Raw genomic sequence first — 18,123 nt, 5'->3', positions numbered from 1 at the left:
GCATTGGCGTCGGATGTTGTCTTTCAGCATTCCTAGAGATGTCGGTCGATCACGATACACTTGCGACTTCAAGTAACGCCAAAGCCGATAATCGCACGGATTGAGGTCCGGGGACCTGAGAGGCCAAGCATAACGAAAGTGGCGGCTGAGCACACGATCACCACCAAACGTCGCGCGCAAGAGATTTTTCACGCGCCATCTGTCGGACATTTTGTGAACTTTGTTTTTTTTTTTTGTTGTTGTTGTTCTAATAAAACCCCATGTCATTCCAAGCATGTATGTCAATTTTTACCTCTCTATCTACATTATTCCGTGGTTTATTAAGTTTTCAAATTTATACAGACTTTTGACCACCCTCATATATATATATATATATATATATATATATATATATATATATATATATATATATATATATATATACACAAAGTTATCAAACGTATCCGGAGACCTTCCATCGGTAATGGTGGAATTCAGTATGGTGATGGCCCACCTGTAGCGTTGAAGCCAGCTTCCACTCTCGCAGGCATACGTTCAGTCAGGTGTTGGAAGGTTTTTTGGGGAAAGGCAGCCCATTCTTCGCCGAGTGCTGCATTGAGGAGAGGCATCAATGTCGGTCGGTGAGGCCTGGCACGAAGTCGGCGTTCGAAAACATCCCAAAGGTTTTCTATAGGATTCAGGTCAGGACTCTGTGCAGGCCAGTCCATTACAGGGATGTTATTGTCGTATAACCACTTCGCCATAGGCCGTACATTATGAACAGGTGTTCGATAGTGTTGAAAGATGCAATCGCCACCCCAGAATTGCTCTTCAGCAGTGAGAAGCAACAAGGTGCTTAAAAAATCAATTAGGCCTTTGCTGCGGTTGTGCCACGCAAAACAATAAGGGGTGAAGGCCACTTTCATGAAAAAGACGACCACACCATAACACCACAGCCTCCGAATTTTACTGTTGGCACTACACAAGCTGGCAGATAACGTTCACAGGACATTCGCGATACCCACATACTGCCATCGAATCGCCACATTGTATACCGTGTTTCGTCAGACCACATAACGTTTCTCCACTGTTCAATCATCCAACGTTTACGCTCCTTACACCGACGTGATGTGTGGCTTATGAGCAGCCGCTCGACCATGAAATCCAAGTTTTCTAACCTTCCACCTAACTGTCGTAGTACTTGCAGTGTATCCTGATGCAGTTTCGAACTCCTATGTGATGGTGTGGATAGATGTCTGCCTATTACACATTACGACCCTCTTCAACGGTCGGCAGTCTCTGTCAATCAACAGACGAGGTCGGCCTGTACGTTTTTGTGCTTTACATGTCCCTTCACGTTTCCACTTCACTATCACATGGGGTGGAAATGACGAGTACAGACGTATGACACAAGTGACACCCATTCACCTGACTGCGCCCCATTCATCCCTCTCACGATGTCTAATGACTACTTAGGTTGAAATGGCTCTGAGCACTATGGGACTTATTTTCTGAGGTCATCAGTCCCCTAGAACATAGAACTATTTAAACCTAACTAACCGAAGGACATCACACACATCCATGCCCGAGGCAGGATTCGAACCTGCGACCGTAGTGATAGCGCGGTTCCAGACTGTAGCGCCTAGAACCGCTCGGCCACCCCGGCCGGCCCTACTTAGGTCGTTGTTATGGAGCACCTGGCAATAGGTGGCAGCACAATGCATCTAATATGAAAAACGTATGTCTTTGGAGGTGTCCGGATACTTTTGATCACATAGTGTACTTTACCTGATTGGGCGGAGAGGGCGCCGCCAATCGTTGAGGGAGTAGCAACCGAAGCAAAGTGTGGTGCCGCCAACCATGTAACAACTCCGCCGGCGATGAACCATTGCGTGGCTGGGAGCGACAGAAAGACAAGAATAGTAAAATAGCTTTATCGCTTGTGTAGGAGGCACGGAGTTTGCCCATCTGTTGCCTAAATGTCCGTACAAAGCGTTCAGCTTCGCCAATGGATTGCGGGTGGAACGGTACACCCATGATGTGCTTGATAGCGAAGTTGGTACAAAATTGCCGGCCGGAGTGGCCGTACGGTTCTACAGTCTGGAGCCGGGCGACCGCTACGGTCGCAGGTTCGAATCCTGCCTCGGGCATGGATGTGTGTGATGGCCTTAGATTAGTTAGGTTTAATTATTTCTAAGTTCTAGGCGACTGATGACCTCAGAAGTTAAGTCGCATAGTGCTCAGAGCCATTTAAACCATTTGGTACAAAATTGTTCAAATTCAGTGGCAACAAATTGAGGTCCGTTTTCAGTCACATTCGCCTGAGGCAATTCCTCGAATCAGAAGATCAACGACAAAGCCTGGATTGTTGAACTAGCCATAGCAGAGTGCATAAGAGCCACGATGGGAAACTTGCTGAAAACGTTAACGACGATGCGCCAACGTGTATTCCAGTAAATACCCGCGAAATCCATATACAAACGTTGCCAAGGTGCTTGTGATTTGGGCCATTCAAAAGACTGCTGAGGCGAGACTGATTGGTTCAAATGGCTCTGAACACTATGGGACTTAACATGAGGCGAGACTGACTGAAGTTCAATACAGGCTTGGCGCTGAGAAGTCAACTGTTCAATTTTCTCCTCGAGACCGTGCCAAGAGCATTGACTTCGCGTCAACTGCCTGGCACAAACGGCGCCCCAGTGTCCTTGGTGTAGCAAACGAAGCATGTCAGGCTGGAGGCTCTGAGGAACCACAACAACTGACTAGTCATTATAGGTACGAAGCAAAATATCACCTTGGTGAGGTGCAAGGGCGTGCCGGTGGGCAAAATATCGGCCAACCAAAGAGCTACGAATCTGTCTGGCTGAAAGCAGGTAACCAGTGTGGATGTAGTGCAACAGAATCTGCAAATCATGAACCGGTGCTGTGGCCTCGGCAATTTTCCGGTAATTAAGTAGAAAGTTATGCAAAGCGTCTGTCTTGTGCATCAATGAAGCCTCAAGAAGCAGAGGACTCGTCGAATGCGGTAGCTGTCCAACAGGCAGGCGGGAAAGAGCATCTGCATTGGCATGCTTAGAAGTGTACCGATACACAACCTCATATTGGTAATTTGACAAGAGAAGGGCCCACTGTTGCAGCTTCTGCGCTCTGGGAGTTGGGACTGACTGAGAAAGCCTGAACAAAGGTTGTAGAGGTTTATGACCAGTCACCAAGTAAAATTTTCTGCTATAAAGATGCTGGTGAAACTTAGTTACACCACAGACAACGGGTAGAGCCTTCAATTTTCGAATAATTACACTGACCTTAGTTCAACAACTTCGAAACGAAAGCAGTCGGCCTGCCAACAGAACCAAATTTATGCTATAAAACTGGTGCCGTACGAGGAGCATCCACAGCCAAGACCACAGGTTTGAACAAGGCGTTGTTTACTAAGCAAAGCATCTTTCAACTTTTGGAAAGTAGATTGACACACTTGCGACCACGCAAAAGGAATGTTCTTCCTGCGCGAACGGTGCACGGGAGCCAAGTCTTGAGTGGCGTTAGGTATACATCGGATGTCATAGATGAACTTCGCTAACGCAGACTGCAATTCTCGCAGACTGTGTGGAGGTTGTATGTAATGGGTGGCAAGCCAATGTGATAACAATGATACGTCAACGACATGTCCAAAGTATTAAAGATCTATCTGAAAAAAAAAACACTTGCCTCTTTTACAGTAAGGCTAGCTGCAGACAACACTTGAAACAGAGTGCCAAGATTGCTAATGTGTTTTTCAGGAGTGCGACCTGAGACAATGTTACGTAAATAATGCGAGCAAAAAGGAATTTTAGCAGTCAGTAGCTCCAGAAAGCGCTGAAATATGGCGGGTGCGAAATCACTGGCACACAGCAATCTCAAATATCAGAAGGAGACCCAGCTGAGTGTTAATAAGGCTGACCTCTTGCGACTGCTCATCCAGAGTGATTTGCAAGTAAGCGTCGCGCTTATCAATTTTGGAAAAGTAGCGACCGCCATCCAGTTTATCCATCAATTCTTCAGGGTGCGGCAAGGGATAACTGTCAATGACTGAGGATTCACACTCTTCTTAAAATCAACGCACAACCGGAGCCAATCGGGCGGTTTCTCTAGAATTACAAGATGGGACGCCCACTGACTAACAATAATGGATGCCAAGACCCCACTTTCTTGTAACGCAGTAAATTCCTGAGCTGCCTGTTCTCGTAAAAAATTGATGGACAGGACGAGCTGTAACAAAACGTGGCCGTACGTTTTCCTTCACTGTAAGATGGGTAACAAAATTATTGGCTTGGCCGAAACCGTTAGAAAACAAATACTGAAGTTCGGCACATAACTTAGTAACACTCTCTCAAGGATCAAAGGAAGAAACAGAAAGTGCATTGTCCTAAATGCTTAAGCCAAACAAATCAAAAGAGTATAGACCAAAAATATTAGCACTCTCTCGGAAGTAACACACGGTGAATGACACTATCATCGTCAAATTTCGGAAAGTTAGAGGAAGACTACAAGGGCCTAAGACAGGAATGTCTTGGCCGTTATACGTCGTCAGCATATGGCGCAGTGTGCACAACTTAGGTTTGCCAATCGAACAAAGTGACTGAAGCGCCAGCGTCAAATTGCAAACGGACTGTCTGTCCAGCAATAATAAGAGACACAACAAAAAGTTTGTTGTCTTGACTTAGCACTACAGACGAGTTGGAAGCCTTCCCTGAACGACCATTTGACTGTTATATAAAATGCATGTTTGAACATTAGCTGCTTTTTTTTTAAACCCAAGCATGCATTTGATACATTACTTGACAGCTGTTAATAGTCATCTTCCAAAAATGTTATTACACTATTGGTTTGTACAAACGACACTGTAGGGCTTTGACAACAAACTACACAATGATTTGCTTGAAGGAATAGCAGAAGGGTGTGCCTTTACTGCCTTACTCTTCTGTAAACACACAGACTGTACATGTCCCTGTTTGCCGCAAAAAAGCTAGTCAGTTCACGCGAGGGGTAAGATCGGAGATCATGTGCCGTAACACGACTCCACACCTTGTGCTAGACGCAAGACGTATCTACGTGACCAGCGGGGCCGCTGTTTGCCAGCAGCTGCGAGGCCTGTTTGTGGCGGCTGTCTACAGAACAAGCAGGTGCTACCTCAAAACCATCTGCTGGGGTTTCGCAGGAATCTTCATAGTATAGAATCTGCGGAACCTGTTGCAAGGAAGGGTCTGCGTATTTAAGAAACTGTTTCCGAATTCGAGAGTCAGCTACATTGTGGTGATGGCATCTCAAACCGTTGTATCACTGTAGCAGTTGCCACAGTCACATTTAAACCTACACTATCCAGTAAGGCCATGCAATTTAATCACCCATTGACGGTATGTTTGTCCAAACTGCTTATGCAACGTACAGAATTTGTAAAGGGCAGCTGCCACTTGAATACTGTCGTCAAAATACTTTGTAAGCGCCAGAAACTAGTCCTCATATTCTTCCAACTAAGGGCACGATGTCAGAAACACATTCACACACAGCCGATAAACATTCACTGCCACCATGGCCAAGAAATAAGAATGTTTGTCAGTAGCTTGTGTGCAATGTGCTGCGATGTTCGCATTGAAGTGTGCGAGGTACACTGTCCAGTCTTTCTTCACATCGTGAAACTCACGAAATGACGGCGGTGTAGGCGGTGGCGCTGCCGTTGGGTGATGCGTCCTGTGTGAAGTCATCTGCGCCATCATGATGCGATTCATCACTTCAAGCAGTTGCGTCATTTATTGAAGCTGAATAAACTGAGTTGATCAACTGCAGGCGGCGCACCTGCAGATTGCGGCGCAGGTGGAGATTGCGGCGCAGCAGACATTGTAAACTAAGCAACGCACGGTGAAGACAAACAACGAAAAGGAAAAACAGAATAGAGAAAGAAAAAGTGGGTGCAAAAGCAGTAACAGCAAAACCTAGAACATGAAGAGCACAAACAAGGCAAACAGTGGGTACCAACAAAAGACAATGAAAAACAGAAAAAAACAATCAAATAGATAACAGACTAGGAGGAAAGCAACTAGATTGGACTGCAACTCTTAGGCTCGATGACTCATCGCCTCATATTGTGTATGACTTCGTACTCAACGGTAAGGATAGGTGGGCTACAGACTAGTGCAGCATCTGTCTTCGGAGGAAAACTGCACAGGAGAAGAAATGATTAGCGAACAAGTTAACACAATAAACAGAAGACTGACTTGAGTTGTATTTCTCCAAACGTACGAATACTCATTGCCGGCCGTTGTGGCCGAGCGGTTCTAGGCACTTCAGTCTGGAACCACGCGCCAACTACGGTCGCAGGTTCGAATCCTGCCTCGGGCATGGATGTGTTTGCTGTCCTTATGTTAATTAGGTTTAAGTAGTTCTAAGTTCTGGGGGACTGATGACTTCAGATGTTAAGTCCCATAGTGCTCGGAGCCATTTTTTGAAGACTCATTACTAATGACACAACAAGAAACAGAATCCAACTATTACAACAGCAACAACGATGGTGACGGAGTTGCAATTAGGCAGTGTCTGCTTAGCTTCGTGTAGCGACGTGGTTCCAAGCGCAAGTGGTATGGGCAGCTGCCGCAGCCGTCCTATATCGGCAACAGAGGGCGGTCATAATCCAGAGTCGCTGGAGGCATTGCTCGGTGGGGGCGCATCATTGGGTCCGCCACATCCTCCACGACCGCTATCGACGTCAGATGGAAACTTGCAATTCTGCTCCTACGGCGGCTGTGGGGTGTTATCGATATGCGATACCACACAACCCGAGGCTTCCATTACGCTGGGGAGAGCAAAGATAAAACTGCTACGGAAAATCATTTCACAAATTTACCAAAACACAGCCCGGTTCCATTAGAACTAATATATGTGCTTAGCTAGAACTGTGAATAAGGTGTGCACTAACAATACTAATATATATTTACTGCGTGCTGTGTCCATTGATAATAACGGAGGGGTGTATCCTAGTTTGTTTACTGCACTCTGTAAGTAGTTCGTACTAGGAAAGAGCTAGTAGCGGAAGAGATGTGTTTCTCGTTAGGGAAGATGAACAAGTGCTCATAGCTGGCCGGCCGAAGTGGCCGTGCGGTTAAAGGCGCTGCAGTCTGGAACCGCAAGACCGCTACGGTCGCAGGTTCGAATCCTGCCTCGGGCATGGATGTTTGTGATGTCCTTAGGTTAGTTAGGTTTAACTAGTTCTAAGTTCTAGGGGACTAATGACCTCAGCAGTTGAGTCCCATAGTGCTCAGAACCTTTGGAACCTTGGCTCATAGCTCTTAAGGTACGCATTTGAGATCCCATGTTTACTGGACTCTTGCTCGTTTTGGTGCGTACTATTACTTCTCAAAATATGGAATACTTTTCTTACACCGTATATACTGCACTGAGTCAGCCGTTTCACTTCTGCTCCGTTCAAGCGTGGCTAATATTTTACCCGGTCTGCTCATTTCGTCCAGGCATCGTGCACCGTAGTCGTTCGCAGCACGGGCTAACTTATCTCCTAATACACGCAGTCACCTCGTCGAGGGCCGGCAAGGGCTCGACGGCGGTGCCGCCCGTGGTGACCTCGGCGGCCGGCACGGTGCGCAGCGAGACGAGAAGCCGTCCGCGGTACGCCGCGTCCCCGCCGTACAGGTACACGTACGCAGGTCCGAAAGTCGGCAGGAAACCTGCGACAAACAAACTTTGCCACCGCGCTAATAGCACAAGCATATAGCACGCTAGCTACGACAGCCGTTCAATAAATAATGCAACCCTGTTTTTCTCGGACGATTTCAGTTGAAAAAAATGCGGAATTTGTTGTTGGATGTCGTGGTTCAGCCCCTAGAGTGTCATGAAGTTCCGATATGTGGCGGCGCTATACGTAGCCTTGAAAATGACACCTGTAACGGAGGTGTGTTTCAAAAAGAGAGCTGTCACTGAGTTTCTTTTGGCGGGAAACCAGAGCATCTCACATATTCATAGGCGCTTGCAGAATGACTACGGAGACCTGAAAAAAAACATGGTGAGTCGTTGGGCGAGGCGCATACCCACGTACCAGCCGGCCACACACTGCTGTGACCTTGTAATGTTGGAACGTGCGGACGCTCTCATTCGAGGTGATCGACGGATCACAATCGAACACCTCGCTTCTCTTTTGTGGTGCTGACACAGTCGTCCACCACTTGGGGTACTCAAAGGTGTGTGCCCGCTGATTTCCTCGACGCCGAACAGAGCCTTTCCATCTGCAGGCATACAGGCCCTCACGGTAAGGAGCCTTAAGGCCGTCTCACTGAACGGAGATTATGTTGAAAAATAGGATTTTGTAGCCAAAAGAGAGGGGAATAATACGGTGTATTAGCATCCTTAAGAAAACCAACCTTTCAAAAAAAAAAAAAAGAGTTGCCTTACTTATTGAACGCTCCTCGAGCACAGTATTTGAACCAAGCGTAATGGTCCCTATCACTAGAACAGCTAAGACCTTTAATGTTAGAGGCTGCCACCAACATAACAGCCCTTGACGTTGAAAGCAGTCCATTAAAAATCTTTCAAGACATTTATCTATACGTGAGATGTTAGTCACAGGCGAGTTGCAAAGACATATTATATAAAGATTTTGTCTGTTACGGATGTCACAGTCTTTGGCTACACAGCGAATGTATATTCATACACTATACTTTAGAGCAGTAGCTACCTGATCAATTGCGTATCAACGTGGCAGATTATGAGCAGCGCGTGTCACAAACCGAGCGGTTTCCAGGAGCTAAATATATTACGAAAACGCTGGCTACACTCCATGAATTTTGATGTTTCATTTCTATGGCCATTTCTATGCTACAACAAACAGGAGTTTATTGTTAGGTCGTAGTCTGCATCTGCGCATTGGCGTAATGTTTCATTTGCAGAGAGGGGCTGGGTTGGGTTGTTTGGGGGAAGAGACCAAACTGCGAGGTCATCTGTCTCATCGGATTAGGGAAGTACAGGCAAGGAAGTCGGCCGTACCCTTTCAAAAGAACCATCCCGGCATTTGCCTGGAGCGATTTAGAGAAATCACGGAAAACTTAAATCAGGATGGCCGGACGCGTGATTGAACCGTCGTCCTCCCGAATGTGAGTCCAGTGTGCTAACCATTGCGCCACGTCGCTCGGTATTTGCAGAGATTTCAGCTTTACAGCTGCAAGGGAGAGTGTTGTATCTCGGAACACTTTTCAAGCTTCAGCCTCTAGCCAGCCCTATAATAGAAGTTTAATGTATTATGTCATTCCACTTTGAAATGATAGCATTTATTTTATGTTTTTCCTTGAATTTGTCAGTGGGGAGATAGGCGACCTATTGATGTAAGACATGTGTGGATAAAATACCTACGAAGATGGCAAATTTCCTTTATTGATAACCACTCTCCGCTCATTACTGAGCCATCCTCAGATCAATCTGAAATGTTGTTCAGGGTGACACTCATTACACATCATCGTATTTTTTAGACATAAGTCACTCTAAAGCGAAAATCGCAGTTGGTTATGTAAATTACAACGTTAATCATTCAACAAATTTTGTTGTAATGCCCTTTCAGCCGTACATATGTACAAGCGATCGCCAACAACGATCGTTGCATCGCCCATTAGTGGATGTAAACAAGATATCATTTCTAACATTCATAGCAGGAACAAGGAAGCGCCTGCGTGACTGCTGTCAGCCAGCACTTTATGTTTGCTGCAATCTTTTTCTGACTATACAAAAATTACTCCGGAAAAGTTTGGTTTTTTCCAAATGCAAAAAACTGTTCCAAGGTACATGATCAGGTACCCTGGGGAAGATATTCTATTCAAAGTGTTGCAGTGGAGAAAATCTTGTGAATACTGTATTTAGTAGCCAACGTGTTGCGTTATCACTATACTACATACCAATAAGCAGTACATCAAACCAAATTAACAAGAAATATTATCAAAAAAACTGTTAAAAGTTAAAAAGCTTTTGAACCAACAGCTTTCGGCAACAAACGCAAATTTCCATATTCAAAACGGCGAAAAATATTAAGACATTAAAGAAACCCAATCTATTTGCAAATGTCATGAGTTCCATGATAGAATACCTTCATCCGTTTTAACGTAAAAGGTGGTCCTTGATCAACGAAGTGTGGCTTAACCATTTACACGTTACGTAACTAGTTTTAAAAATATACTGAAATTTACTAATCATAAAAGTCTGTGACTGAAGAATTAACAATATTTTTGAAATGGCAGTGTTTAAATATGTAAAATTCGCAATATTTACAAACGCTGCACAAAACACAGCCACATATCTCACAACAACAGAAACACTAAAAAATACCGAAAACTGCGTACGGCTGTTTCTAGGGCGCATTCCGTCATATGATTTTAAAATCAGTCGCTGGATTGAAACACGGACTAGGACAATCACGCGTTCCTACGTACCCCATCTTTCAGGTAAAACACTCTCCCGTACCATTCAGTCTGTTGTTCAAACCGAAACGCCTTGTTCCACACTCAGGGATCAATATCGGTATTTCATTTATTCATACGCGGCAGTAGCCTGTGACACACTATGCCCTCACACATATTTAATATTGCAATGGGAATTTAAAATTCTATTGGCTTCCGTTTTGTACTAATTCAAATGCTTAGTGGAACTGTTCTCCACATGGTCTGTTAGAGGACAACTGTAATCTTGCTATGGCACTTTCTCATTTGTTGGTCGAATAACTGGTCCGTGTACGACAGTGCGAGGCGCAAACATGATCCATAAAGTCACGCTCGAATATGCTATTTTCCAGGGGATCATCTCTATGTTTCTATTGATCATAGAGATAAGACGTCAAGCATTTTGGATAGCTCTTGGTCTAATGACCATTTGCATACCTACCGGCAGAACGGACGTACTGCAGCTATCCTACAGTACTGAGTCAGAATTTAAACATTATGCAGTTCTTCCAGTCCTACCAAATTGGCCCATCAGTTGGTTGTTTTGCATTAGGTGTGGTCCAGGATGGACATTATGCATCTTACAAAAGCACTATTTGTTTATGGGCTATTCCTAAAAGAACCCCGAAAAAGCATGACTTCTTACTACGAAAAGTACCAGTCGTAGGGATGGCTAGTTGCATAATTTATATTCATGGAAAATCGTCGAAATTTTAAAAGCATGATTTTATACTACGAAAAGTACCAGTCGTAGGGATGGCAAGTTACATAATTTATATTCATGGAAAATCGTCGAAATTTTTACCATATGTTCTTAAAATGATGTACTCGGAGAACTTTTCAGGAGGTTCAGGGTTACCGTGCTTATGCATGTAATATCCGGTGTCAGGCGTAAATGCAGTTTTAACACACGTAGTGAACGTATGAAAAGGGTTCTAGGGTCATCGCACAGTTCCTGAGGTTATGATTAATTCAGTATTTTTTTCACCAATAGAACATTGTGACGTGTTATTTCTCTATAATGGGCTCTTCACCCCTATACCAATGTACTCAAAGTGGTACTGCAGTAAAAAAATGGGATACAAATGGTCTTAACATGCCTGAAAAGAGTTATGTGAAACTGAAAAGACCACAAATTTAGTGAAATACGTGGTCCAGTCCTGTTAATGTGACTAATAACCACTTACAGACGACAGGTGGCAATACTAACAGTGGACGGTGCATAAAGATTGTTGGGGGGACGCGGTAAATAGTGCAGTCGTTGTAGTGATGCGATTTATCTAATTTCCAGGATGGAATGATCATTAGCTTTCGGGCCAAGAGTGGAAGCAGTTCCAAAACTGCTAAGTCTGTAAAGTATTCGCGCCGGCCGGAGTGGCCGAGCGGTTCTAGGCGCTACAGTGTGGAACCGCGCGACCGCTACGGTCGCAGGTTCGAATCCTGCCTCGAGCATGGATGTGTGTGATGTCCTTATGTTAGTTAGGTTTAAATAGTTCTAAGTTCTAGGGCACTGATGACCCCAGAAGTTAACTCCCATACTGCTCAGAGCTATTCTGTAAACTATTCACGCGCCGTCTGGTTAAACTATCCCGTGCATGGCAAAATTCCGCTATCCAAAACCGGCGCCGAGGCAACTGGTGCACCATGGGCCATAGATAAGAGGGGTGAGCGACGGCTGCGGAGATGTGTACGAGAAAACAGACAAGCAGCTGCTGAGCATTCGACCGCTCAGATGAACCACTAGTGCCTATGCAGCCATGCTGACAGTTGATCAACGGTGACGAAGGCTGGGATTTGCATGACAATAACGCAACTGGACGTCCACTGAGAGGCAACGGGTAGCCTTTTCAGATGAATCGCATTTTATGCTCCATCGCATAGATGACCGTTGACGTTTACGGCCCGAAACGTCTGAAGGCAAACACCCTGCAACAATCACCGGAAGGATCCAGACTGGAGCAGGGAGCGTTATGGCCTGGGGAATGTTGTCGTGGCATCCTCTGGGTGATATCGCCATTCTGGAAGCCACAGTGGGTCAACACAAGTATGTATCTACGCTTTGGGACCATGTCCACCTCTACATCAAGTTTGTTATTCCTCTGCACGGTGGCATCTACCAGCAGAATAATGCAACGTGTCACACAGCTCGCAGTGCACGTGCCTGGTTCGAAGACCACCAGAACGAGTTCACCTTACTCCCGTAGCCACCAGACATCCTGGATTTGAACCCAACCGAAAATCTATCGAACCACCTCGATCTCCTCAACCGAGAAACCTAGTGCAGCTGTCTACGGCACTGAAGTCGGCATGTCTCCGTATCCCTGTCGGCACCTTCCAGAACTTCATTGTTTCTCCTCCCGCACGTTCCGCAGCGGTCCATGCTGCAGAGTATTTCTATGTAAATTTTTATTCTTTTAATATACGTATCATAATCCGAGCGTTATCGATAAATTGCGATCGATGAGCAACGTACCCGGAAACAACTATACGGCAGGCGAATTTGCGTTAACCTTATATTATCCATACTCGTTTATTGTTTACATGTCTCGAAGTATATGAAGATGTCGAGGTCTATAAATAAACTGACAAAACTTTAGATCCATATAAGCAGGACATTGGGTTGTAGTTGTGGCGAGGAAAAGAAGGAAACCAGCGGAGAAATGCTCCTATCGGAGCCAAAAAGAAAAGGCGAATATGGGCCTCTTTAAAAGACTTTGACAAAAATTTGGGAACCAGCTGTCTGAATCCTCATTTCGCCTTCCTAGCATGCGAATATTTTCGCGCTTTTCTTGCTTAGTAGTGGAGACACAGCGACGGTGTGAGTTAGAGGAGGCAGTGCCAGTGGGAGGAAAGAGAGAGGAGACAGTGATGATGGGAGAGAGAAAGCGGCAATGAAAGAGAGATGGATGAAGACAATAGCTGTAGGAGCCAAAGGGAGAGGAGATATTAACGGTCAGTGAGAGGCAGTGGCAGTAAAAGAGAAAGAAAGATGGTTGAAGACAGAAGCACGCGAAAGAGGAGTCAGGAAATGAAAAAAAAAAGAAAAAAGGAGATGAATAGATACCACACGTTGTCTCTGGGGATCTGTACCCTCCCAGACCGATGAACTTTAAAAGGTAGGTACATGGGAGGGAGCATTTTTGGCTTAAATTTTAAACACGCGGATGTAGAGTAAAACATAAGCTTGAGCACCTCCCCTCCAATCATCAAAACCCTTCAGAGATTTTGATCTTCCAAGATATGGTGCATACAGTGGCAGTGGGAAAGAAAGACACAAGGAGATATTGTAAGTGAGAGAGGAAGCGGCTACAGTACGATATATTGTAAATCGATGAGAAAAAGAAGACAGTGGAATAGAGACATCTATACACTGGCAGGGATAAGTAGACGCTGAGTATGAAGGCTTAATTACAAAAGGAAACTGGGTAAAAGAATTCATAATGTTCTGTGCTAAAAGAGCGCGAATATTTACACAAGTCCCAATTTTTTTGAATGAGGTGGACTGAGGATTTAAGCAACTCGTTGCTCACTTTTCTGCCAAAGTCTTTTAAAGAGGGACATACTCGCCTTTTTTGTGTTCCGACAGGAGCATTTTTCCACTGGTAATAAATTATTCTATAATTATCTTCTTTTATTTTCATCCGACAGTCATTTCCGAAAATTAACACGTTTTCCTGAGAATTTCCCGTGTGCTCATGTGTTCTTATTTAAAATCGGTAGTTGTTGCAAACAAATTCGCTTGACACGTTCTTCCTGGAGCAGAATTGTTTTTAGATAAGACAGAATCAGCGGAAGAATTTTCAAATTCTTTGCATCTATTTTACAGCAAGTATAAGGTTTGAAAGCTATGTGTTGCTAAGAACTGCGAGAAGTCCGGTTAATCCCGTGCTTGTTCGTAATGATTATTGTACTTCATGTTCATTAACAATAAGCGTTAGTCCAAGCAATGCGAGGTTTCACAGCCTCATTGCACGTATCCTCTCTATGAGTAAGAGTACAATCATACCTGCATATCGTATCAGTAGATTAGAGTGTATTAATTGCAATGTTGCAGTTACTTAAATATATGTTCAAGCTCCCCTTAAACTACTCTTTGTGTTATCAAAGTCGTTCCTATTTTTGAGTATATTAATCAAATAGCAGTCAGATAATGTTACTTTTCTTTCGTAGGTCAATATTTTGCAGAATAGGGGGACATTTTCAAGGCATTTTCAAGTGAAGTCATACTAGTAATGTACTCAGCTTAGTCAAGAAAAGAGGCTTTTCACGCTACCAGTAAGCGGCACCACTTAATGATGAATCAGCTATTTTGTTACACCATATTTGCCACTCGCATGAAAGTGAATTTGTTGATTAAGGAAAGAAGGCTAAGCATCATCGTCGTGTCAGTACCAATGACATCATACGCAAAGCGCGCGCTCAATTTCGTAATGACGAGGCAGAAAATCGGCTGTAGTATTGAAGCAATGACCGTGACATTCGCCTGAAAAGTTTTTATGTAACTGTGCAAGACCTAAAGCAGGATTATCGGGTGATAATGGAAACCTATTCTTTCGTAATGTGTTCTCTATCTTTTAACTACTTTACATCCTTAAGCTGAACTGTGAACTGTTGTCCCACACTGCATTCATACCTCCCAGCACTGTCTTGTGCAATCAGATCATCTAATACTGGTACAGTTGATGAAGATTAATTTGTCAGAAGAAGACATATGCTGTCGCTCTATAGGTGACAGTTGCCTTCGTTCGTATTCCATTACACTGAAGCGAAAAAAGGTCATTGGATAGCGATATAGAAATATACGGTACAGATGTCGGTAGTGTCGCGTACCGAAGATATATAAGGTTAATACATTGTATTCAGTTCATTCACATGAAAACGTTTCCAACGTTATGAGGGCCGCACGACGGGAATTAACAGACTTTGAACGCTGAGTGGTAGTTGGAGCTAGATGAATGGGAAATTCCATTTCAGAATTCGTTAAGGAATTCGATATTCCGAGACACGCAGTGTCAATTTCAGGCATTACCTCTCACTACGGACAACGCAGTAGCCGACGATTATCAATTAACGACCCGAGAGCGTCGGCGTTTGCGTAGGGTTGTTAGTGCTAACAAACAAGCAACAGTACGTGAAATAAGCGCAGAAATAAAAGTAGGATGTGCGACAGAAGTACCCGTTATGACAGTGCGGCAAAATCTGGCGTTATTGGGCTGTGGCAGCAAACGGCAGAAGCGAGTGCGTTTGCTGACAGCACGACGTCGCCTGCAATGCCTCTCCTGGGCTCGTGAACATATTGGTTGGACGCTAGACAGCAGTAAAATGGGGGACTTGTCAAATGAGCCCCGATTTCCCTTGTTAAGAGCTGATGGTAGTGTTTGAGAGCGGCGCAGACCCCACAAAGAAATGCACCCAAGTTGTCAACAAGGGCACTGTGCATGGTGGTGGTGGCTCCATAATGATGTGGACTGCGTTGTCTGATCCGAATGAACCGATCATAGTCTGGAAATGGTTATGTTCGACTATTTGGAGGCCATTTGCAGCCATTCATGGACTTCAGGTTCCCAAACAGTTTCTCCATGCCACGGGGCCACAGTTGTTCACGACTGGTTTGAAGAGCATACTGGATAATTCGAGCGAATTGTTTGGCCACCAAGGTCACCCAACAAGAATCCCACCGAACATTTATGGCACATAATTGAGAGGCCAGTTCGTGCACAACATCCTGCACTGGCAACACTTTCATAATTATGGACAGCTTATAGAGGCACCAGGGTTCAATATTTCTGTAGGGGACATTCAACGACTTGTTGAGTCCATGCTACGTCGAGTTGCTGCGTTACGCAGCGCAAAAATAGGTCTGACATGATATTAGGAGGTATCCCATGACTTTCGTCACCTAAATGTATAGCAGTCGTGTCGTTGCCGGTTAGCGGTCAGCGCTCTGAGGTGCAGATTGGTAGCTGAGGTTGTAAGGTGTCAGACAAATAGCACACCTTACATTGCATTCCTGAAACAATTCCAGTTACATGAAAATGTACGAATTCTATTGATAGGAAGACCAAATAAGCAAGCCATCATTTCGTGAATATAAACCACTAACACCCACACTAGCGACAGAACGCAAGTGATTTCCCAAAAACGAGTTACCAGACACTGTTCTGAGGAAAGGAGAATTTTACGATGGCAACGCCCATGCCATGATAGTCCGTAACCTTCACAGCAGGATATCCAGCAGGCGCAATGCGACGCCACAGCCACTGCGCACACCGCCGGCAAAAGACGCTCTTGTCCCTGCTTTTAACGAAGACACTTCGGAAAGCCTTTCTGTAGTAACACGGCTGGAGATGGCAGATAAACGTCCGGACAAATCCAAGTCAGAACATTGGTGACTCTCTGTGACCACCTGAATAAACATCTGTGTGGGAAAAAGCTGTTTATCTCAGTATTATGTAGCAGAAGTTAAAATCTGTCCTATGAAAGAAACGACGCCTGTGATAGGCTACAGAAACTCTAATGAGCGAAGTTACAACAAGTACGAACGCTCTGATTGGCCAGAAAGAGAAAGCGTGCCCACCAGCTTTGATATAGGCAAATGCAGACGGAGAAATTGGCACTCCTCTTCCAGGAAAACGTCGAGTGTTTGAGCTAGGCGACTCGCGCCATACTGAGACGATTGCGGGAGTAATTATGTGAACAGCTGTTCACAGGCTCATCTTAACTCTTGAGGAGTTAAACTGCAAAGGCTCCTAGTATGGAGAATTGCATCGGGCACTGGCAGTTAATGCTTGCGAGCTCTTTGAGGGTAACGACATACGCGCTATACCAGCCAAATAACAAGTATCATTCCAATTAACTTAGCTAAGGAACGACTAGGATTCTCAGCTCCACAGAAGACGTAGAAAAAGTATCAGACTGGTGTTTAACAGTCGAGAGAGATTTAGAATAGATTCTCAGGTTCGCAGCTCGCGCCGACAGCAGCCACTGCCGCCGCCGACGAACGATAAACAAGTGCTCTCGCCCTACGCCAGCAAGCGATATTCAATTGACACTGAGAACTGCAGCTGTCTCCCTCTTTCCTATTTTCTCGTACATTCAAATATGACCTGTAGTTAGGCATTTTGACGATTGTCGGGCTAAACTGAAGCTGAAACGTGAGATACCAATCCAGCGAAAAGGTTTGACCAGCCACTGCAAAGTGCTTTACACTCTGAAGTTATTGAACTGTTTATATTTGCAGTGATATTAACTCTGTACAGACTCCATTCAATTTTGGGTATTTTCACTGTGCATTTTTAGCTTAACTGATATCTTTGGCCCAATTGTATTTAATTTGTTTGTATTTTATTGACCCCCCAGACATGGTCATCAACCATCTTACTATTAAAGAACCGTAGAATAGTTAGGAACTTTACTTTTCAGTTGTGAACACCCAATATCAATATTTTATCATCCTGTACGTATTACTGTTATGATTGATATATCATAAAGTCATACTTACAGTAAATATAAACCCTAATAACGAAAATCAAAGAATTTCATTTTTTGTTAACATACAGTTATGCCTGAACGCATACACTAATTTCTGTTAGTGATAACTTTCCTTTACGGCGAATGTAGTGGAACCGACATTGAGATCATTGTGTGATTACATCACTGTCTATACTGCTGCAATCTTCTGAGCTCT

At 44.4% G+C, this 18,123-nt stretch overlaps 1 protein-coding gene across 1 annotated transcript in view; it reads right to left on the bottom strand.

The window, feature by feature from the left end:
- LOC126103083 (otoferlin-like) overlaps nucleotides 1–18,123 on the bottom strand; it is a 189,455-nt gene that overhangs the window by 63,873 nt on the left and 107,459 nt on the right. The window contains exon 6 of the mRNA XM_049912329.1: nucleotides 7,537–7,688. Within this exon, the coding sequence (XP_049768286.1) occupies nucleotides 7,537–7,688 (152 nt within the window). The remainder of the gene's footprint in view (nucleotides 1–7,536; nucleotides 7,689–18,123) is intronic.

This window comes from Schistocerca cancellata, chromosome 1, assembly GCF_023864275.1.
Source record: "Schistocerca cancellata isolate TAMUIC-IGC-003103 chromosome 1, iqSchCanc2.1, whole genome shotgun sequence".
Classification (NCBI taxonomy): Eukaryota; Metazoa; Arthropoda; class Insecta; order Orthoptera; family Acrididae; genus Schistocerca; species Schistocerca cancellata.
This window is presented reverse-complemented; position numbering and strand designations above follow the sequence as displayed.